The sequence below is a fragment of the Vanessa atalanta genome, chromosome 12 (genome assembly GCF_905147765.1).
Source record: "Vanessa atalanta chromosome 12, ilVanAtal1.2, whole genome shotgun sequence".
Taxonomy (NCBI): domain Eukaryota; kingdom Metazoa; phylum Arthropoda; class Insecta; order Lepidoptera; family Nymphalidae; genus Vanessa; species Vanessa atalanta.
Genome location: NC_061882.1, coordinates 12,157,362 through 12,182,767, shown reverse-complemented (window position 1 = coordinate 12,182,767; position 25,406 = coordinate 12,157,362). Strand labels below are relative to the sequence as shown.

At 32.8% G+C, this 25,406-nt stretch overlaps 1 protein-coding gene across 2 annotated transcripts; it reads right to left on the bottom strand.

The window, feature by feature from the left end:
- Nucleotides 1-15,979: 15,979 nt before the first annotated feature.
- LOC125067757 (cytochrome P450 6k1-like) lies at nt 15,980-23,913 on the bottom strand. Of its 2 annotated transcripts, none has more exons than XM_047676508.1 (10): nt 23,864-23,913; nt 20,987-21,152; nt 19,944-20,144; nt 19,703-19,849; nt 18,784-18,968; nt 18,258-18,400; nt 17,313-17,431; nt 17,118-17,223; nt 16,701-16,949; nt 15,980-16,214 (listed from the first exon to the last, which is right to left on the bottom strand). In XM_047676508.1, the coding sequence occupies exons 2-10, from the start codon at nt 21,140-21,142 to the stop codon at nt 16,042-16,044; spliced, it is 1,479 nt and encodes a 492-aa protein (XP_047532464.1). In that variant the 5' UTR covers nt 21,143-21,152; nt 23,864-23,913; the 3' UTR covers nt 15,980-16,041. The 2 variants fall into 2 exon arrangements, with proteins under 2 accessions (XP_047532464.1, XP_047532463.1); XM_047676507.1 differs by lacking the exon at nt 23,864-23,913 and adding an exon at nt 22,051-22,162.
- Between the last annotated feature and the right edge of the window lie 1,493 nt (nt 23,914-25,406).

Here is a 25,406-nt window from a genome sequence, read left to right as displayed (position 1 = left end):
ATTACCGCTTTGCGTTTTTTAAAGTATGTCATAATCACAAAGATCATAATAATTATTGTGTAAGGTAATAGATTAAATGTAAGGCACTAACATTCAGGCGAGATGGCCCAGTGGCTAGACGTGCTACGCGTGCATCTTAACCGATGATTTCGGGTTCAAACCCAGGCAGGCACCACTGAAATTTCATGTGCTTAATTTGTGTTTATAATTCATCTCGTGCTCGGCGGTGAAAGAAAACATCGTGAGGAAACCTGCATGTGTCTAATTTCAACGAAATTCTGCCACATGTGTATTCCGCCAACCCGCATTGGAGCAGCGTGGTGGAATATGCTCCAAACCTTCTCCTCAAAGGGAGAGACCTTTATCCCAGCAGTGGGACATTTACGGGCTGCTAATGCTACTAACATTGTAGACTCTACGAAATTGTTTTTTTTTTTATTACTTGTCCATTGCAAATAAAAGTAAGGAGTTAAAAAATTTAAATATGTATATTTTCAATGAATATTGTCAACCTTTGAAACACTTATCCAAAGATATAAAAACAGATCACGGGTTATTTAAAAATCGAGTACGTGTACGATCAGCCGTACGATGTAGTACGATCCATAACGATAAAAAACAATCTATTCTTTGCCAGATCTCCGAGTTAAACTAAAAAATATAAAATCTTAAAATATTACGTTATACTGAAATAAAATTCATAAAAAGAAACTGATTTTTATCACTACAGTGTTTTTCGGTTTCACAGCTTATTGTCAGAAAATGTTTTTGGGCTATTTTCTATCTATAGTATGAAGTTATTTTTTTAAAAATGCAGAATTTTTTCTTTAAATTACCTGTACATGGAATGTAAACACTCTTGATTCCGTGACACAAGAGTCTTTCTTTTCCCTACCCGTGTCCCACGCTGTTTGAGGTCAGCGGAGCATGTATTTTCCTTCCATTCACCTCTATTACTCGTCATCCGGTCGTACACATCCATCTATATCTTCTTAGGGTGTCCTCTTCCTCTCCAACCCTCTACGCACATGCTCATCACACTTTTAGTGACTTTATACAATAGTATAATAATAAAAACAATTGCCAAAAAAAACATCGATTGTCAATAAAAAAATCATTCGTAATACTTATATAACATTGCAAACAAACTATCATGTATATAAGTAAACTATAATGTAATACATTGTCTTATTAAGATTGTCTCTCTTGAACTCAAAATAATGAAAGAGTACTATGTTGTAATCTATGCCAAAAACGACGAGATGTTCTTATTTTAATACCTGTCTTACTAGAAATACTCACGTAATTTCTATATTTTAGAGCTCACTGCGAGATCGTCAATCGACGTGGGACTTGTGTAGCCCGCGGGCTGTCAATCCGTCCAAATAAATGTCATGTCGAGGCTTACGTCTACTTTTTACCCATATATATGAAAAAGCGAAAATAATCTTGTCTTTAAGTTAAATATATATAGTATTTTTTTTTTGTGCGTCAATCAATCAGTCTCGGTATATGACCAATGGAAGCAGAGGCCATGGGTAGTTCATGGCTAGAAAATTTTTGAATTCCTTTTTTTCTCCCCCTGTTTCTTAGTTAATGCAGCAAATAGTGCTGCAGTATTACTTACAATACATGAAATTCATACTTTTGACTACAACGCCTTAAATTATAAACTGGCGAAACTGCGGAACAAAGCTACTACTACTTACATAATAATATAATATGCTAAAACCTTAAAACGCGCTAATTCTTCTGGTAATCTGATTTATCCAGTAACATTTTCAGTAAGGGAATACCAGTAAAAACATATCCGCTTTTATTAATATTTTATTTTAATCACTTTGTAAATCTTTTCTTATACTTAAAATATATAATGTATATTAGATGTAAACCACCCATCATATTACGGACATTTTAGTCAAAACCAAAACATTTAACCTTACACAATTTCGACCTCAAACTCTAAGTACATAAAGACAATAATCGCGTGTATACCCGAATACAAGAGACATGCAAATGCCGGCGAAACCTAGTCTCTAAGCTACCAATAAACATTTTACGGCCTACGTTTGGGAAATTTATGGCGCCGAATAAAATATAAGTCCTACTTGCAAATTTACTGCGCTTTGAGGAGCAAATTGAATGGAAACAGTATCAGCTTGCTTTTGTCTTGTGTCTCTTCAGACGATACCTCAGAGATTGATTCAACTCTGGGCAATGAATGAACGTCATTTATATAAGAACCTATCAATGCTTTTGATAAAACCTTATATACCTCATGGTGTACATAATATATAGAGTATGCAAAGTTTGGTATAACTTTTTCTTGTCGTGGTAGGTACCCAGCAGGTATTTTATCGCCAAAAAGTGATACAGTCTTAAGGAGGAGTGAGCCAGTGTAACTAACATCTCGTCAAAGTTGATGGCGCATTGGCGATGTAATGAATGGTTAATACTTTTTCCACTTACCACTTACCATCGGGTGGCCCATTTGACCGTTCCAGCTATATAATATATTTAAAAAATACTGCAAAATCTACATGTGTTGAAGACAATGGTACTGTAAGAAATATGATTAAATTCTTACACCATTAATGGTTTATAATGTAATCGTACTGGTTTATTCGCCGTTCAAACTGGAATACAGCTATGCAAAGTTTACTGATTCAGGCGATAAAGCAACTCATCATGAGGGTATATCCAGAACTTAGTACTGAAACTTAACAAAACATGTCAATAGTGACAAAGATGTAATTATAAAAATATAAATTTAAAATTTAACCATAGCATAAAACAATATGTTTAATGTTAATAAAGAAGTCTCTCGGTCCAATAAATATCGTATTAAAAGTCTAACGTGAGCTTGTAACAGCCTTAAACTACCATTGCTGTGAAGGCTTCCTCTCGATGAAATAGTTTTGAACTAATTCTACCATACTGCTGCAATGTTCATACTAATTTTATTCGACACAAGAAGTTTCAACAAGCAAAAATAAAGGTCACGAAAACTCAGTTGAAAACAGAAATTCAATACATGTATAAACTAATAGTAGTGCGATAAAATATAATCATCAAAACATATTATAGAATGTGTAGGATATTAAAACAAAGTAAGTTAAGACAAGCAATGAACCGAGGCATCATAAATTTTGCGCTAGATTTTTCCCGCCTCGGCTATATTCAGAGGCGAGAGTATTTCATTTCACCCGTTTGTCGATAGTTCGTGAGTTACGACAATACTATGACGTATTAAACTTTAAAATGAAAGATTTACACGCTTGTAGGATTTACTTGACAATTTTTTAAGGTTCCTCTAAAAATTTCCTCTAGTGATATCAAGAATAATGATATCTTAATAACGAATACATTAACATATGTATACTACACATTTTTCACTGTAAGCAATCCAAAAAAAAAATATGAAAAAAAATTATAGGAAAAAATTTGGGCTTATTTTTTGGTGCTTCTAAAATTTAATAAATTAATTATGATTTTTTAATTCACGGTTATTTACAGTCACGTATTATATAATAAATACATAAGACAAAAATAGCCAGGAGGCGATAATTTTATTTCCATAACTATGCGTTATATAATTTTCCAGAACGAATAATTACTACTAATAACAGATATTATTTGCCGAAATAATTGAAATTATATTCGGCTTTCAGAGTCGACTTAATTAATCGTTATCAAAAAACATTCCTCCTCCATAAAGCATGATCAGCAAAAGTTACCCTTTGACTTTTCAAATCAATAACACATCCATAAAAACGTACAAATAAAACTCGACAGACGGACGCAAACATTACTCATTCAGATATGTAAAAAATATTTCGACGTAAAACCATAAAAGACTTACACTGAAACAAAAAGGCAAAGATGCATTTATGTAAATGAAACAGCACAGATTGCAGTAAGAGAAACTAAGCGAAAGGGTCTACGTTCTTTTATTCAGAGCTACATAATTCGCTATTTGTACGGTGCATTCGGGCCGTTGTAGCCGAGCCATGAATAGAATTACCCGGCCACGAGCGGTTGGAACCCACCTTCCATTACCATAGTGAATGTCCAACGACTCTCCAACTTAGACGTATTTGTACGTAAATCGACTGAGCCGTCCGTCGCGTTAGACGCTCCGAATTTGAATTTTAAACTAAGCGTTCCGTTTTATGCAGAAGGTAAATTCTGAGAAAGGTTTTTACGCCAAGGATAATTTGGTTTTCGACTGTGCTGTACAAACTCCTTGCCGGTCCTTAATTAAAAGCAGTCTCTTATCAACATCATGGCCGCTCATTTTATATATTAATATTATTTACATGAATTACCTCGGATTTAAGCTCATGTCAATATTTATTATATTTTTTTAATCATATTTTAGATAACTTTGTCCTAATTAAGGCATCCTGCTACATTAAATAATTATCTGTGTGTTAAATGATTAAGAGTAGAGTCGACTTTAATGTCTGATGACTACGTTAATGTACTCGTAAATCCATTGCTATTATATTTCAGCTAACGAAATCCACAAGGGATTTCTAAATATTGAAAACAAAAATAAATTAGACAGTATATAAATGATAACCACTGAAAATCAGATGGGCCAAGTGCATGTCCAACGACCTACAAAAAAACCACGGTATTTGGCGAGGAGTCGATGATTTTGATAAAAACAGTGAACAAGCGTTGTATACACAAGAAGTAAGATGCATTTGTAACACCATAGATCACTTCATATAGTTAGTATAAGAATACTAATTTCAAGGATTCCGTTTTTAAATTCCACAGACCACATAATAACTAAATTTAAAACTCATCTTAAATATATTTACAAGTAATATTAGATTATTTCTAGGTAGTTTCTTGTCAGTTCTTCTCAAAATAATCTACACTCCGAACCGGTAGTAGCTCTATGTTACAATAAACATTGTAAAATAACGATACAAAAGTCCTTGTAAAAGCTTAATAAAGTATATTTAGATTTTCTTTGATACGCCTATTGTATCCATTCCGCTCATGAAGCCAAACTTTTTCCTTTAAGGTCTATAGAAATAATGTTCAGAGCAAGTTATCGATTCATCACTAACCGAAAGGTTAAAAATATTTTATAAAGTCTGTTCAAACAAAAACCGGCGCAGAAAAGGATTAATTGCACTTGGCCGTCCAGAATTCAGCACAAGGGTCTATTGGTTCAACTTTAACGCTCTAATTAGCCATTAAAACTTCTTTAGTAAAATTTTCAAAGTTTTCGCTTGAAATATTTTTTGTATCAAATCTAATTTTGGATTACGTTAAGTGTAAATGGTTTTTTGTTTTAATCGTCGCTTTTATTTATAAAGTTAATCACTTTTTATGATATGTTTTAATTGGTAAAAATATTGAGATGTTTGTTATTTGAATCTGTTTGGAGATGATTAAGAGCCTATTCGACCAAGCTGCGCCATTGCTGGTTGGTGCACACATGTGGTATTTCATGCGACTTGTGCATACAAACTTTTAGCCAGTCTATGTGAGAGATATAAAATAAATGATAAATTGAATGAAATCAATAATTAATTGAGCAAACGTAAATAGTTCTTGTCGGGGTTTGAACACGAAATATTATGGTTATATTTGCGAGTTGTAACCACTGAATAATCCTGTATTAAGTTTAGCTAAATTAGCTAGTGAAAATTTTGAATTAAATTACAATCATCCTAATATAAAGATATTTTGGTGTTAATTATATCGTCAATTTGGTGAGGATTTTCCTTTAAATTTGTAGATAATGTGATTCTTCCAAGTCCTTGTGTATAGTTCAGATTCGTAATTTTATTAGCCCTCAATTGCAAATTCCACTAAACCTATCATATTTAAAAACTATAATCTTATGTCTTCATTTCTTAGTCTTTAAATCGAAACGTGTTCATTTATAAGGATTAGAATATTTTACGGTACAACTTTAACCTCTAACAGTTACTTTACAATTTCGTACAAAATTTTCTCGCTGCGAATTCCTCTCGACAAAAGACATCGTAACTATTTCGCGTGATAAGCCTGAATAACATTTTGAACATAATAAAGAACGGATTCGTCGAACCGTTTTGAAAGGCAATAAAATTGCTTTGTCCATGAAAATAATCAAAAAACAAAACACTCAATCAATGGACACTAAACCGATAGAGACCAAAGCGAGCGAACTGCATTCAATCCCCCCACGAAATCTATTGAAGTAACGACACACATAAATCTCCCAGCGACATAGACACATGAACTTAAATTTTATTATATTCCCGAGACGATTGAAGTTTATTTTGATAGAATCATTCGTATTTTAGTAACGCTCAAGATTGATGATGATGTTTCATGTGTAGCTGTGACATGAATAGTATTTTTTTTATATTATTATCATTTATTGACTGACGTTAGCGTTTGTGTTTTGTCGAGTTTTTTTTTTTTTATTATACTACTATACGTATTGACAGCCTATGATACCGAAACGTTCTTATTGTTAATTAAATTATTTATATAATTGAATACCTAAAATACTATTTTAATATTAAAGCACGAATATATTTTATAAAATAAACTCAAGCACTTGTTGAAGAACTTCTAGATCCGTGCAGATTTTTTTTACAATGTCTTCACAACCAAGCTTGAGATCATTTAGAAACATAATTATCATATTAGGTACGTCAAAATTGGTGTTTGATAAAATTTGAATCCACGATCGTCAATCACAATCAAGCAACATAAGATCACAACTCAAGCCTTGGCAGTTTTAGTCCCGTTAGTTTCCTTCGCCGGTTCTCATCACATTCTCATCTCACATTTTCTTCTTGACAATCGATAAGTTTTTAGGCACGATATTATTGTGTGTATTTAATTACATTTAATTGACATAATTATTTTAAAACAGAAAAATGTTACTACTAATTTTCTCGGCAATTCTTCTAGAACCTATATTCTGAACTGCTAAAAGCGTAATAGAATAAGGCGTGTTTGGTTGATGTAGTATTTTTTTTGTATTCTAAAAATATTTGAAGCATTGAAAGCCCACAAAGGAGAATGATTCTCCCTATAACTCAGGAACTATCGTGCTAAACGGGTGAAATGAAATACGCGCTCACCTCTGCCGTTTGAAAATAATCGAGGTAGGAAAAATCTATCGCAGAATTTATGACAGTTCGTTTATTTTCAAGTACAAGAAGAAATACTGTTTTATCGAACATTTTACACATATATTTATTTTAGGAGTGGAAATCAAATAAAAAATTAATTCAGTGGCGTTTTACTGGATATTTTAAAAATTTCATTATTACTAAAATTCTAAATATTTGTATCTAATACTTACTTTAAAACGCCGAGAAACTTAACAATTTTAAACATCTACCGATGATTATTATTTAAAAAAATTAAAGGGTATATTTTTTACACGAACATTGATTTCATGCATCTTAGTTAGACTTATACATTGGAATAAGGATTTTTTTTTATTTTAATTTAATTGACACGTAACATTAAATATGTAAATGAATGTTTAATTTTTAAGAAATATTAAACATTCATTACATGTGCATACAAATGTGCGATCAACCTGTTATTTCCCTCGTACCTGTAGTTACACGGTCTCACGCCCTTTAACAATACTAAACTTAAATACACTTTACACAAATTAATATTTATAATGGGCGGTGGATTACACCCACCACGCGACCAGACGGTACGGACACAGGAAGCTAATTTGAGAAAGCGGTGGACTCTCCTATCCAAATCTAGCAGCACCGCTATCTGGATTTTGGCTGCAAACTACCTTTTTATAGTTTAGGCAGGCGGACTGGCAAATACCATCTGATTGTACGTGGTCACCACCACCCATAGAAATTTTCGCTGTAAGAAATATTAACCAGTCCTTACATTGCCTATGCGCCACCCACCTTAGATAAGATGTTATGTGCCTTGTGCCTGAAGTAACTCAGGTTGAACTGGATCAAAAGTATTCTAAGTATAAGATTTTAAATTAACATGGTTATTTTTATTACTACAAGTATTTAAAACGGGATATTTTATCATGTTTTTTTTTTGGAGGAGTTCGATATTTCGACATTATCTACGAATGTCTTGCATACGGGACTCACACTATTCTAAGTATTTCTGTTTGTATGAACACAAATTGAGCACATGAAGATTCAATGTTGCTTTACTTTGTATATTCTTAATTTAGTAGTTATTATTTATTTTCTTACCAGATTAAATTATTTTCGAGTTTATCAAATTAATGGAAAACTAAAACAATATCGGCTAACATTTACATAAATATTCGCAGCATTTTCTTACAAGCGAAGAAACAAATGCGGCCATTAAGGGCTGCCCTAAAAGGTAGTCTATTAATCTAAAACGACCCTTTAGATTATAGTGTATATAAACATTTTTCGTTACTATGCAAAAATCAACTACGATATTCTTCCGTATTAAATATACAATACTGCATCACCAAAGCCTAAACTCTTACCTTTATATATCCAGATAGCAATGTATTCGTTAATTTTTTTTATTATTTGTTTCCCTTAACATAGAGGTAATCACTCAGGGGGTCTCAGTCAATTTATGGATCAAATGAATTTCGCAAGGAAAAAATATTGTTGCTGAACTTTTACAAATAGGATTTCTATTTTTATTGAGATCATGAATATGTAAAAAAGTGGTGGCAATAATTGTAATAAAACGATTTATTTGGCAATTTACTTACTGATCGTTTTAGGGTACAGGTAGAAGTAGAACTAATCATTTATATGTCTGCCGTTCAGCTGGCTGTCGGTAAATAACATAAACGATTTTTATCACCGCTAGCTAAGACAAATTATTTTTTTGACATTTGACTAAAAAGTAACTACTGAGCTTCTTGCCGGTTCTTCCAGGTAGAATCTGCATTCCGAATCGGTGGTATCTTCACTTAATATATTTTTTTAAATGACGATTACTTGAATAAAGTATATTTTGATTTTGATTTTTGATTTTGACATTGTTTACGCAAAGCAAACAAAAAATATGAGTATATAATTTAATGAAAACTTATTACGGCACCATTCATTGACGTCTGTGCAGAACAAACTGACTTAAATTGTATAAAATTCATCTACTTGATGGCTTTTGTAAGCCTGTTGCGTAAGTACCACTACATAGTACTACATTGTATTGTTGTGTTTCAGTTTGAAGGGTGAGTGAGCCAGTGTAACTATAGGCACAAGGGACATAACATCTTATCTCCCAATGTTGGTGGCGCAATGGCGATTTAATGAATGTCTAATATTTCTTACAACGCCTTGTCCTCGATGGTGATGACCTATACTATAAAAAAAACTGGCACCAAATCCTTAACCAGTAACCAACTAAATTATGCGTCAAAATAAACAACTTTTGAGTTAGTAATTTACATCGAAGACGTATCAAGAATGTAGAACGAAGACGTATCAATAAGTAAGTGTAATGCTTCCATGTTGAATAAAAGAATTCGAGTTTAAGTTTGAGATATGCAAAGCAATACATACGTCTAAAATACACACACATACACAAAATTTTGATATTAAACTAAATCGTAGATAAATGTCAAAATTTCAACTTCCAAATTTAAAATATGTCGTTTAACATCCTCTTTATTTTTGGAAATAATATCGTCAAAATATCATGTACAACTTTGGTGCTCAATATTTGGCATCTATCAATATCGTTCTTCGAAACTGAAACCTATTCCTTTGTACCATTCCATCTTTGAAATATTTTGTCCTCTCAGTTTAATTAAAAAGGATCGTCGGTAATCTCAAGAGCCCGCGGAAATTGATTCCGCAAGTTTGCGTTATTGGGAATTCTTAAATAGCTTGTCCTATTTTATATTTTATATTCATTTCATGGTTATTGAAATTTAATACATTTTCAGGGACATTTTTTTTGTTTTTCTCTATATTAATTTTATTCGATTTAGAAGGCCGCCTTCGCCCTAAAATTACTTCGTAACCTGACTGTTATATGATGTATTCTTTTGTGTTTGTTATAAATATTGGTTTGTTGCGTAAGACATCAATACAAAGTAGTAAATCAAGAGAAGGTTTTGGAGTTTAATCCACCATACTGCTGAAATTAGAGTTAGTGGATACACATGTGGCAGAATTTCATTGAAATTAGACACCTAGAAACCTCACGATGTTATCATGAGCACGAAATGAATCATAAACATACAATACACAAGTGATGATAATTGTGGTACTGGCCTTAGTTTGAACGCATTTGTGACAGTGGACCATCTCATCTCTACAAAGTTCGGTGTACAAATATAGACAGAGTACCTCCAAACTTTTACGTATCTGTTCTGTAAACATTGTAATTGAGACTGTGAAATCATTAGTTTAAGCTTAACTTTTTACAAGATAATTTAATAAGCGCATCAGAAAGGGACCCGTGCTGTAACATATAGGTAGCAGTATGGACAGGTATCTATACTGTTATCCGTGTGCTAAAGATCAACACATATTACATTGTTTGGCATTAGTTTATTGTATGAGTGTTCTATGTTGAACCATATATTTACAGTTACTGTTAAAATGCAAAATTGTGAAAGAGGTTGCAAATTATTAATAATATCAGGGCAATAATTATAAAGTTAGTTTATAATATTTGATTTAGTAATCAGTTATTATAAAATTATTCGAGTAAAAAATATAATCGCAACCGGATTTTTTTTTAAAATGCAACGCTGGAAAGTTGTGAAAAAACGTTTTATTTTTCTTTTATTAGTTCTCCTCAGGTCGGAGGTTGCAATTTACGAAGCGAATAGAGATCTGTAAATTTTCGAATAAGTTTAATTAAAGAATCGAAAAAAATCCAAATACTTAATAATCCCAAAATTGTGGTTACCTACGTCACTGAACATGAAATTAATGACCATATATTTTTTTTAATTATTTTTCATAAATTAAAAAATAATCGATTGATGTTAAACTCAGATTGTAACAACTACACTAAAGTACAAACGACCATACTTATGCAAAAACTATCCTAGACTCAAGAGCGGGCACTTAGCGTTAAGAAGGGCTATTAACAATGTTAAATTACGTCTATTTCACACTTTCCGAGACATTTAAAGAGCTTGTATAAATGAGGAGTGCAGTTTCGTCTGTGCTTTAACTTATTTATATATATGTACATAAACTATTTTTCGTACTTTTCCAAATTTTTTCGGTATATGTATATTTTTTTTTTTGGTAATTAAACCCAGTTAATATAATATTGGTGGTAAGGTATTGGGAAAACCCGTCTGAGTAGATACCACCCACTCATCCTATATTCTACTACCAATCAGTGATATTCAGAAGCGTTGTGTTACGGCTTAAAGGATGAGCGAGCCAGTGTAACTACAGGCATTTAACGTCTTAGTCCCAACGTTGGTCATGCAATGGTAATGTAAGGTATTGTTACCACTGACTATGGCCCATTTGGTAATTAATGTTCCTATTAAAAATAAAAAAGTCTAAAATGTTAACATACATAAAACCAAAAATAAGAAACGTTTTTAGTCTTTGCACGATTCGCCCTCGAACACACTATTATTCGAAGATCCAAATTGGATAAATAACAGAAAGATACCGTCATGAAAACAAAGAATATTCGCTTGTTCACGAAAATCAACATTTTCCGCAGCAATATCAACCCCTAACTCGTTTTCTGACATGAAATGAGACAAACATGTCACCCCATGAGGCACTCACAGAAAGTCCGAGCCCTTTGAGAATTGATGTAAATTCATCAATCAGGATCCTTATTAGCTGTCGTTTAAGTTACCACCTTTTTTTAAAATAGTAGGTATATTGCACGCTTTAAATTTAATGATTTATTTAATTTTTTGTGAAAAGGTAAAGGAAATAAAAATTTCAGAAACAATTTCGATAAGACCATATTTTTTATTTTTTGTAAAAATATAAAATTAATACATTTAAATAAAATTAAAATTAGTAAATTCCTTTCTAGGTAATAATGTAACATTTGACTTGATTATTTCTAGAATTTTGGACGCAATTTACTACCAAGTCGTAAAATATTCTCAGAGATATATATCGCACTAAGCGAATAGTGTCGCTTACAATTTATATTGTAACAAAACGTTTCGTTGATAAAACGCTTTTTTGTTTAGTCCAAGATAAATGAGACGAAACTATGGAACTGTCACCGCAAAAGGTTACACCTTTAAAACTACATAAAGGTTGAGAGAGGTCGTAATTCCGTACATTTTTCAACAAAACTGAAAGGCTGACCGTTGATGGACGGCGTGTACTGCGTGATTGATGCACCTTTGTCCTCGCCCGGACAAGTCCTGAACTAATAAACTGTGGAACATGAATATTCTTCACAAGTTTTTGTTCAAATATTCGCTTCGGTGAACAACCAATTTTTATCAATGGGCAGTTGCGAGAATCGAAGTCGATATCCTAATACGTTTGGTCAATACCGTCAATATCGTGGCAATATGGTATACATTTTTTCACATTTTATTAAAGTATTTTATTAATTTGTTTATTTTAATAATAAAACCGATAGATCGATTTTATTCCGAGGAGTTCGATTGTCTTCCATTTAAAGTAGATCAACTTATTCATCAAAGACAAGCAACGCAACTCCGATATTGCAGATGTCCAATGGAAGTCACTATACATCAGGTAAACCTCCTGCTGGTTTGCCACCTATTGGGAAACCTTGGGGACTAAGATTTTGTATTCCTAATACAGACCCAGTTACACTGACTTTAAACCGGAACATAACAGGTACCTTACTGGTACTATTGTTGAACCTACTCAAACGGCCTTACACAATGCTTAATCACCAAGTTTTACTACGCGCGTTGAAAAAAAATATAACTGTGTATTGAAATTGTGTTCATAATAATAATAATTCTACGTGTTAATATTGAAAGACCGTCATGAAATATGCGCCAAACCTTCTTAAAGGAAAAGCAGGCTTTAGCCCAGCAGTGGGAATTTTATATGCTGTTAATAATAAAATAAACAAAATTTACAAATCATAACAGTTTATTAAAGAAGTATAATGTTACACACCCCACGTATACATAAGAGATCGGGAAGGAGACGACGGCATAAGCGTCATGTCGTTTTCCGTTACCGCATATAAGTTGCTCTTACCCAAGAGATACGCCAATATATGTTTGACATGAAAAAAGTACTAGTACAGAAATCATATTATATTACTATATTTCAATCCCATCACAGTGTACGTGGATATCGATGACATTATGAGCTGAGGCGAAAAGAGGTTGTAAGCGGAGAAGTGGAGTGTTGAGGTGAGGTGAGGAGCGGAGAAATTGTAATCATAAATAAAAGATCTGGTAATTCAGATTGTATTATTACTGTTTTACAATTTATTATTAGGTAACCTCAGCTATCCGATAGTCTAGCCTACCTTACCAAAAGAATATTAGTAGTACAACTAAATTAAATCAGAAAATACATGATTCCTTTTGTAACATTTCACTAAAACTCTGTAGAAGTACTATAGCAAATATATTAACTGTGTGGAGGAATGCGTGCGGCGTGACGTCATTAAAAGTTTAATTGTGCGGGCCGTGGCGCGGTTGATTGACAGCCCCTGGCGCTCGCACGTACAGTTCCCTGGTTCATTGTGGTTTCTACCCTAACTTTGTAGTTACATAAAATATCGAAAATGTTTTTGATTTACGTCAATTTTGTGTTTCTGTTCATATTTCTTTGCAACCGACTTTAAGTGGCTTACTAACTTGGTACGAAATGGTCTTTTAAAAATTATGGCAATTAATGGCTTGGACTAAATAAAGCCTACCTAAATAAGGGGTCATCGACTGCCCATAGAAATTGGCGTCATATGGAATTTTAGTCGTCTATATATATAATAATAAAATTGGAGTGTCTCTTTGTAATGTTAAAATAACCGCTTTTTACTAAAATCATATGTATGTATACACGGTACATATACCAAAATAATATTTAATATTTTTGTCTGTCTATTGTTCCGGCTAATTTCTGGAACGGCTGGACCGATTTTGATAGGACTCTCACTGGCCGATAGCTGTTGTAATAAGAAATAGCTTAGCCAACAACAACTTTTTTGTCAAATTCAAAAGCGTACCAAGTCGCGGGCAAAGCTAATTTTTTATATAACCAATGCGACATCAACCTTGGGAATTAAGATCTCATAGCCCTTAGTACCTTTACTTATACGCACATATGTATGTATGAATTACGCACCCTTCAAACCAGTATACAACAATTCTAGGTATTACTTCTTGGTGGTAAAATATATGATGAGTGGAACGTACCTAAAAGACAGATTTTAACAAACGCTTTAACGCTTGGAGTGAACATAGTAAAAACCCTAGTAGTTATAATCGTACCTACAACTTTGACTTTATTTTATCTTTGACTTTTCGCCGTATTACTATTTATATTTTCTAAGTAATATAATACATTATATTACCAAACATATATTTATATTATCAGTTTGACATACATATATAGAGAAAACTCTCATCAATTATCATAAGTGCTCTCTTGTTGACGACAGTCCCTCAAAACATACGCATTTCTCGAATTAAAAAAGAATTTCTGCGAAAATTAAAACTTCTTGATCGTAAATATCACGGATCCGACACAAAGAGAGGCTTCTGAAGTTTTAATGAAGGCGTTCTCGAACATCTGTCCGCCTGCACTAATATTATCATCCTAACCTTACTGATAGAATGATGCGAAACCACCTTGACAAGCTTACCTTATTACTTGATCAAAGCTAGACAAATTACAATTAAAAAGTAGTCTGCTGTATTATATCGTGGAGTAGTAAAAAATTAATATTCGAGTTGGATGTACAGTTTTGTCGAACCTCCGAATATATCCTGATAATAATCTATCGTTTAGTTTAAAAATAGTTGTATTCATCATCTTGGAACTGCTATTTTTTTTTACATTGCAATTTTTCACAGATTAAATCCCAAAAACAAACGGTTGCTGTGGATTCAAATCGAGTTCAAACACAGATCACAGCAAAAAAAATTTAATGAAGTAAATCAAATGGATTCTTTATATTTTATCGAAATAAACGTGTTAGGAAATTATTTTGTGCACAGTACTGAGAATGTCTTCTCGAACTTTCGATGCAAGTCTTGTAAATTTACATGCCTTACCTGCTCGACGATTAAAAATGGGTTTTTCTATTAAGACATTCTCAAGAGCAGCCTGAAGGTTAGAAGTTGACATTATAACAGAAATGGATATCGTCATGTCAAACTACCTTCCACTGGATTCATAAGCCATTAGGAGCCAATCCGACATCAATGATGCAACAGAAAATGCAGCTATGTTTACGAAGACAATGGACCACTATAATATATATCTACTATAACTCCACTATAATATATAAATGCTTGTTGAACCAGGCAGAATATATAACATACATATATAATTGTATTTAACTAACATGACTGTATTTTTAGATGTTGAATAAGAGTAACTACTGAGTTTCTTCTCGGTAGAATTTACATTCCGAACCGGTGGTAGCTTTACTTAATATAGTTTGTAAAATGACGATCAAAAGTGCTTGTAAAACCCTACTTGAATAAAGTATATTTTGATTTTGTATATAATTCGGGAAGCATTGGAGATTATCCATCTTTTCCGAAAATCTGTCTAGAACATTAAGATTCGAGGGACTCTATTAGTCTAATAAAATATTAGGTAAAAATATTCGAACTAGTAGGTATTAATTTGATTTATGTTTATATGTTTAATAGTAATTTAATTATATTAATTATGACCATCACGAGCAATGTCAATAATTTCATAATTAAACAAATAATACGCAATTATTCTCTATTACCAGAAAGCTTATTTTAACTTCGTTTTCCACGTATTTGCAAATTCCAACAATGTTGAAAATTTCGCAAGTTAATTTTCTAATAAAATGCAAAAAATATTTTTATAATTATTTTATTCGCAAGTAATAACAAGTATTTACCAACGCATTCATTTAAGTTCACGATCGAGGAATAAATTGAACGTTCAAAGACTCTCTAGCAACATACCATATCGTCCGAGTTGACATCTTTACATCAGAGGGCTTGGGGCTGTTAGGATAAGGCGCCATCTTGTAGTTAAACAAAATTGCCACCATGCCCATTCTTACTGCCAGCAACCCAAATCTCTTACCTAGAATAAGACAGTAAATTGCTCACAATTTAGAGTTATACATAATCTATCTATACATATAATCAAATTGAAGTGTCTGTTAGTTATACTAAAATAACCAGTTTTTATTAAACGCATATGTACGTTTATACGGTACATATACCAAAATACCATTTTTTTACAATTTTTGTCAGTCTGTCTGTCTATCTGTTTGTTCCAGCTAATCTCTGTAAGGGCTGGACCGATTTTAACGGGTCTTTCATTGGCAGATAGCTGATGTAATAACTTAGGCTACAGCAACGTACAGAAACAAAACAACGCTTCAATAATTTTAATAGACCGCATATTAGTTCTTATCTTCTCAGATCAAAAATAAGGTCCTCACTGGTCAACGAAACGACCAGTTAAGAATCCACCTGAAAGAACGCACTTCAGTCATTTAGGAAGCTGTTCTACGTTCCCTATGTTTTTCTCCATTCTAAATATTCTAATGTAAAATTAACTTACCGATGCAAAATCTTGGCCCCTCTCCAAATGGTAAATACGAGAATGGCTCGATCTTATTTCTATTTTCTGGTAAAAATCTATCAGGATCAAATTTGTAAGGTTCGGGAAAATATTGAGGGTCGAAGTGCATTCCAACACTATTGATATACACAGTCGTACCAGCTTCTATAGTTAATTTATCATCTATTTTATAGTCATTCTCCGCGACTCTATCGAGCCAGCCCATTGGAAGATACTTCCGGAGAGCCTCTGTAAGATTCAAAGTAAGAAATGGTAAAATATTTTCACTATATTTTTATGTTAAAGATATCCTCATTGTCGGAAATATTACTTGATTATTGTTTAAAAATATACTACGTCTCCTTCTTAAAAAGCCGACATAGGATGACTAGAACGCATCAATTATAATAATTATACCTTTAATAACACAGTTAAGATATGTTAACTCTGAGAGGACTTCCATATCGAAATCTCTACTGCCATGACGTTGGGCAGCTTCTGTTAGTTCTTGATATAGTTTTTCCTACAGTGTACAGAAATAAATATTTATTATAATATACATATATTTTAAAGCTATATAAAACTAAAAATTAGTGATGTAATTATGTATACCTGTATTCCAGGGCTATGGGCCAGTTCATACGTAATGTACGTCATAAGATTTCCTGATGTATCAAACCCCCCCAGTAAGAGAATAGCAGCCTGCGCCATTATCAGTTCATCTGAATAAACTAGAAAAATAAATGTTTAATATGTTTGACATTCATGAGATCAGATTTGTTTTCAGTTTTATTTCACGAGATGAATTTGTATGTAAGAATTAATATAAATCATAAATCGTTTGATGGTGTAGGAAAACATCGCGAGAAAACGGGATATCGGGCCACCATTCGAAGTCAAAGTCAAAATTTTTTTTTCAATATAGAAGTGTTCACTTGCTTATTGATAGTCAAAAATATATCACCGGTTCGTAATTCAACACCTCGGACCTAAAAAGAACCGGCGAATGAAACTCAGCGGGATATATATTTTTTATTTTCATTTTACATGTATAATTAAAAATATTTTTGATTTGAAGCAGCCTGGAGGCGAACATCTCATTGCCAAGGTGTGCCAAGTCAACTAGAAAGTCATTAGTGTTGTAATATCCTTTAGAACTACAATTACATTACTTAAAATATCGCGCTCTAATAAATAATCGCCAATGCGCTGCCTTGTTAACTAAGATGTAATCTCTCTTGTGGTTATACATAGTTACACTGGCTCACTCATCTCACAAACCGGAACACTGTTTGGCGGTAGAATATAGACGGACTTGTGCAAAGCCTACAAATTCATGGTTCAAGAAAAAGCAGGCTTTTGACCAGCACTGATACATTTAATTAATTACGGTTAATTTAATACAATTACTTCAAAATTTTAAGTTACTTTAGATATGAGAAAATGTATGTTAAAGTTACTTTAAAATATTAAAATGTCTTTTTTTTTTTAGTTTTTAGGCATATCTATTGTCACGTCTAATTTAATTTAAAATGAAATAGAAGACAGAGCACTTACAATCATTTTGTTTTTGAATTCTTATCAATATATCAAGTAAGTCTCTATTTTCTTCTTCTTTCCAATCTTTCTCTCTTTGCAAAGCAGCTTCATGATATATTTTACTAAAATACCTCATCGAAGACCTTGGGAACATTTTGAATCTAAAAAAACAAACAAGTTGATTATCTCATTCGTGAAATTTACAAAACATTTATACCTCTCATTTTTGCCCCTCAAGGGGTTAAAAGAAGACTATGTCCTTCTTCGGGATTCGAATTATCTATAAAACATACTTTATCTAAATAGGTTTAGCGGTTTAAACGTTGCACATATTTATTGGTCAAGACTTTGGATCGAATCACCGCCATGCAGTAGTAGTAGGTACTGTCTAGTTACAGTTTACTCATTATAAAACACATTGTCATTAGCCATTTGATAAACACTTAGCAAGCTATGACAAATAATAAGTCCACGCCATCTAGCGTAATTTATTACAATCATTTTTACTCGGCAACATAATAAATTAGATGCTAATGTATCATACCGAAAGATATCGACCAGTTCCGGTAAGAAGAATATGCTACACCAAGATATACTTCTATAGAGATTGTATTTCGTCCACTCATTCGTTACATCCCTCAAAGGTCCACCCTTTGTGAGCGTCGCATCGCTTTTAACGCCAAACGCAGAAGTACCAATTATATCCGTCGTGTAGTCTACAAACATTTTCTGAAAAGAAATTGTCATGAAATATTTTGATGTTTCAATTTAATAGCAATTATAAAATAAATATTGTAAACTTCTACACGTCAAGATATTTACTGAGTGCAAATTGGTGTAAATAAACCACCCATTACCCAATAATCAATATCAGTAAAGATTATTAAGGATAATTACTTAATTGCTCATTTCATTCCCAATATTTTAGCAAATATATAAACGGCTTTGCATAAACTAACTATTCAAACCATGAGGACCTCCGTGGTAGAGTAGGGTGTACCGGTTTTCATGGGTACGCCACTCCGAGGTCCCGGTGGGTGTTTGTGGTACCGTCGTTACTTTTGATTTACCATAACACTAGTGCTTTATCTCCTTACATTGGGATCAGAGTAATGTAAGTGATGTTGTCCAATGTTTATATATAGATATATATATTTATTTATGTGTATTATTTTTGTATTTATAGTGGTTGGTCAGAATGGCAAATGATCCACATGATGATTACTAAGACTTATTATCCCTTGTGCCTGCTGTACTGGCTCTTTCAGTCCTCTATCCGAAACGAAACAAAACTAAGTATTACAATGTTCCGGTAGGATATGTGATGAGTGAGTTTTTCATACCTAACATATAACCTAACAGATGAATTCTTGCAGCATTCTTGCCACAACCGCAATTATTATTAATTCAAATATTTTTAAAAGTAAAAAAATAACAATATAATATAGTAACTAACTACGTACCTTAAGATCAATCTTAATGTTACGATCATTATGGATCCTTTGCACCAGTTCCTTTGATTTGCTTCTAATGAACTCTTGGGCAGATTTAAGTTTACCCGCTGAAAATGTGGTGCTGAGTTGTTTTCGCAGCAGTGACCACACAGGATCCTGTCATTTAATAAAATCCGATAATGTTTTAAAGGCGTAAGCTTGAATTATTACATTGATTGTTTTAAAATAAATCCTTTAAGTTTTGACTTACGTTAACAATGAGTAAAGACAGTCCCCCAATACGATCTGTATATCCACAGCTCATTGAGCGATTCCTAAAGTTATTAAAATCCTTAACGAGAATGTTACGAGCAATATCTGGCGCGTTGACAACAAGAACTGGTTTCCAAAATACCCAAATTCCTACATATGGGCACTTGAATTGTTCATATAACATACGCAACCAAACTCCCTAAAACAATGAAGATGAAAGTGAATATTTAACAAATATCTTATAAATAGTAAGGTTGTTCTCGTCTGACACTTGTTTACATTTAAAGATTTATAGAATATATAATACAATATTAATGACAAGAGACCTTCTCTTTGCATTGAACATAAACAATCCACAAGTCCCGGTTAAATAAAAGTTCAAAGGACTACTTACATCGTTAGTTTACAAATATATCTCAGTTCTGTTTACATTTGAAAAACTCAGAATTAGATATAATAGAGCAAACCCATTTTTAAAATATATAATTTTTTATAAATCTAAATTTTATTATTACTACCGATGAGAGAAGGACTGGTTCATTTTATTGGTCAGTAGATGTTGATTCAACAAAAAGGGATAACGCGATCATGCTTTATGCTGAAGTTAGGTGGTAGTGAGGCAATGGCATATTTCTTACATAACATAAACATACATAAACAGCCTGTAAATTTCCCACTACTGGGCTAAGCCTCCTCTCCCTTTGATGAGAAGGTTTGGAGCATATTCAACCACGTTGCTCCAATGCGGGTCGGTGGAATACATATGTGGCAGAATGTTGTTGAAATTAGACACATGCATGTTTCCTCACGATGTTTTCCTTCCCTGCCGAGCACGAGATGAGTTATAAACACAAATTAAGCACATAAAAATTCAGTGGTGCTTGCCTGGGCTTGAATCCGAAATCATCGGTTAAGATGCACGCATTCCAACTACTGAGCCATCTCGGCTCGCATATTTCTTATCTAAATAAAATTGATACTTATAATCAAGACAACAAATAATTGAAAGTAAGCGAAAAACAATTATTCATAGGGACTCACAATATTCTCTCTTAGCAGGAAAGTAAAATTGCCCAGTAACGGTAGTGGCGGTAAATGAGGTACTCCTCGATCTGCCCAATATTTCTTGATGTTCAGCCATCTGATATAAAGCCAAACTACAAAACACACAACTACGCCGAGGAACAGCAGATACATGATTGTGCAACTGAAACAAATAAGGGCCAAACTTTGGTTAGGAGTGCTGCAATTATGAACGTTAAATAAACGACTATAAAGTTGACTTGTCTAAGGATCAAATGTGATTGGTCTATAAAAGCCGCAATTGTTAAATTGTGTTTACTTATCCATAACTGCCAGACATCCATAGATGCCAAATATCCTGACTAACTAACGGCACTAAAAATGAACTGAAGTAAATCTTGTTTTGTCAGATGTATGAATGATGTTATGAAAAAGAAGGTTCGAATCTAAATAATTCCCATTGAATGACAAATCTTTTCATTTTAGACTTTACTTGTAACGTATGCGGTATATATAATTAAGTTTGTCGTTAAGCATATTTTATTTGATTTTATTTTATTTTCAATAGGACAACCAACAGTAGATACAATATCACATCAAAATAAAAAAAAATGCATTGGAAAATTGTCACAGCAAATGTTCTATTATTTACAGGCAGCCTCGCACATTGCACAATACGTATTAAGAATATAAATTAATCATAATAAATGATTAAAAATACGAATTATAATACATTTTTAAATAAATTAGAAATAGCACAAATGAAATTGAACTGAGTGTGGCTATCAAAAATTAAATTGTTAACCGAATTTAAGCACTTCAAATTCCTTTAGGAGTTTCTTTCGCCGGTTCTTTTCAGGTGGTACTTTTTTGACAATCAGGCACTTTTACAAAATAAACCACTTGACTTAACTTTGACGTCTTTTTGATATTTATATGTTTCATCACTATCAAAAACTTCTCATTCATTATCTTCATAGTCTTATCAGGAATTTATAATTAATCATTAAAAAGAAAAATCACAACATTACCACGTGATGCTATCAAAATGTGAATAAATAATTAAGATTTAAACTTCATACCTAATTAGGTCGACTTTGGATTCATCTAGAACTTTGTCAATGAAAAGTTTTTAGGATGATGAAACAACTCTATAAACGAAGATTTGATATTACATCACTGGTCCCCGCTGCCACTGAGACACAACCTTAAACTTGAATGACGTTCGAAATATTATATATTTATATATGTTGTATTGTATTTTTAATGAGAGTTGACCTTACTTTGTACTATTTATCATAACATTGCAGTCACGTATTGTTATCGAATGTCAATAACCTAAATATTTTAATCGATTTATAATGTTCTTTGACGTTTTTTATTTGTGATATGTGTAGGCAGACTAACAAATTTGCTATTGGTGGTAAGTGATTACCGCTACCCATAGACTTTGGTCCTTTAAAAATATTAACTGTTCCCCATATCACCACTATGTCACCTTTCGAGCATAACTCCTTTCGAGTGACATTCTTTACGATATTTGGTATCCCTGATACTCGCCTCTTATAAACTCTTCGAAGCTGCTTTGACATCATTATTACATAGTATAAAACAAAGTCGCTTACCGCTGTCTGTCCCTATGTACCCTAAGTTCTTTAAAATTACATAACGGATTTTGATGCGCTTTTTTTTTACAGATAGATTAATTCAAGAGGAAGGTTTATATGTATAAAACATGCACAATATAGTTGAGCAACACTGATAATTTTAGAGGTTTCTGAAGTAATGGCGTAAATGAACACATTTTTTGCACTTACACAGCAAACGCTGGTTGAACCCTACGAGATAGATCAAAATAATGGACTTACAGTATCGTACACTTTAAAAAGGTCTTCATAAAAGTCAGCGATATATATATATATATCTTAGGGATAGCCCAAAACAACCATTTTTTATATATACTTTTTACGAGAAATAATCATGGAAAATTTTACGAGATAATTATTATCAGCATTGCCCCCGTGCGAAGTGAGCCGAAATGGCCCAGTGGTTAGAACGCGTGCATCTTAACCGATGATTTCGGGTTCAAACCCAGGCAGGCACCACTGAAATTTCATGTGCTTAATTTGTGTTTATAATTCATCTCGTACTCGGCGGTGAAGGAAAACATCGTGAGGAAACCTGCATGTGTCTAATTTCAACGAAATTCTGCCACATGTGTATTCCGCCAACCCGCATTGGAGCAGCGTGGTGGAATATGCTCCAAACCTTCTCCTCAAAGGGAGAGGAGGCCTTTATCCCAGCAGTGGGACATTTATGGGCTGCTAATGCTAATGCTAATGAAGTGGGGGCGGCTCGAAATCAAATGTATTTTATTCAAGTAAAATTCATAATTAAGAATCATCAATATTTAAACACTACCACCGTTTTGGAGAGCAGCATCCCGCGAGAAGAAATGGCAAGAAACTCGCATAGTTGCTCTTTCTAAATAAACAGATTTACAATGCTGTTGTTCACAATTAGTTTTCAATCAGTCTTGTGATGAAACACGATGAATAAAAAGATTTAATAATTAATTTAAATTTGAAATAAAACTAGGGCAGTCTGCCCGTGACCACGAACACTGCAAAGTGCTCGAAACGTCGGGATGTTAAAATAATTAATATACGCGATTAAATCCGTTAAAAACTAGTTTTATTTCAATGTGTAATAATCGCGAAAATCTAAGACAACATTAATTTAAATTTGTTAAATGGTAATTATATTTTCCGGTATCTTATTATATATGCGTATACCATTGTCCGAACACGTTCTCTGTACCGTATGCGAGTGGAAAGCGGGGTTACAAGTTTATTCTTATTTCTTGTATTAATAGTTAAAACCTTTAATACTTACGAGAGCGCTTTAATTTTTATTCCTACTGCTTTACTGTAGATGCTGCGAGACTATGGAAAATTCCTCGTACGTATATTATGTATAGTGTATATTTAGCTATAGTATTTATGTATAATATTTGTATAATTACGTGTAATCTTCACTTCTATACTAATATTATAAATGCGAAAGTAACTCTGTCTATTACGCTAAGCCACTGAACAGAATTTGATAAAATTCGATATGAAGCAAGCTTGAACCCCAAGAAAGGGCAGATACATATTTTTTGATAACTAAAAACTTGATTGAACTGTAAAAAATATCTTCAAGGAATAATAGTATAATATAACATTAGTAATAGCCTGTAAATTTCCCACTGCTGGGCTAAGGCCTTCTAAGGAGATCCACTTTGAGGAAAAGATTAGGAGCATATCCTCCACGCTGCTCCAATACGAGTTGGTGGATTCACATGTGGCAGAATTTCGTTTAAATAAGACACATGCAGGTCTCCTCATGATGTTTTCCTTCACACGAAATGAAATATAAAGACCAATTAAGCACATGAAAATTCAGTGGTTCTTGCCTGGGTTTGAACCCACAATTATCGGTTAAGATACCGTCTCGACTCTCTTCAAGGAATAAGCTTGCCTCTTTGACATATTTTGTATAATTTTTTTTTTTGTACATATGTATATCAAAGTTATTAAATTAATTTATAATTATTCGTAATCACGAAACTGACCATCACTGGACCTGACCCTCGTTAACGAGAACATAAAGATTATTCTAAAGTAAATATTCACACGTCATGTTATTTAGAGCATTTTTGTTATGACTTATAATATCAATAAAATTGAAAATAAAATAAGTATTTTTTTAGTAATAATAACAGATACAAATATTTCTTAAAACTATGAGTATTTACAAAATATATAGCACCGTATAATTGTAAATACCGTTAGGCTATATATTATATCTAGTTCACAGTTTACAAGTTAACGCTTTATTTAAGGTTAGATTATAATCTATCGAAGGGAATTTTAGTTAAATTATAAAACTCTAACCAAACTCTTTTCTTTATTTCTTTAATGTCAATCGGACATTATCATCAAATCGTCCGAGCAATGTACGAGTTACGTCAATTGGTTACTACTTTAATTTTACCCTATTCAAGCTAGCTTGATCTTTTTGACAGACGGGCTAGTGATGAGAGTGAGTGTGAGAAACAGAAAATATATCATATTTAACAGTCGATGGTACGATGGAATGCGTAATTTAAATTAGCAATCACTTTTATTTAACTTATTTTTCTAAAAAAAGTTATACCAGCTAAAGAGACCCCAACCAAAAGGACCCAGGAAGATTTTATTAGTTTTGTTGGTTTTTAATTTGAAAAATCTATCGTCACTAGAGACAAAACCAGTACGGATGCGGTGACGTCAAAACCTATACCACATATTACTAAACCAAGTATTTTATTTATTTTACTCCATCTTTACAATATTATTATTACAATATTAAGCGAGCCGAGATGGCCCAGTGGTTAGAACGCGTGCATCTTAAC

Coding starts and splice junctions, on each gene's coding strand:
- LOC125067757 (XM_047676508.1), bottom strand. CDS start 21,142: ATGTATCTGCTGTTCCTCGGCGTAGTTGTGTGTTTTGTAGTTTGGCTT. Junction 18,969..19,702: donor ACATTAAGATTGATCTTAAG/GTACGTAGTTAG, acceptor ATTTCTTTTCAG/AAAATGTTTGTAGACTACAC. Junction 18,401..18,783: donor GAACTGGTCGATATCTTTCG/GTATGATACATT, acceptor TTGTTTTTTTAG/ATTCAAAATGTTCCCAAGGT.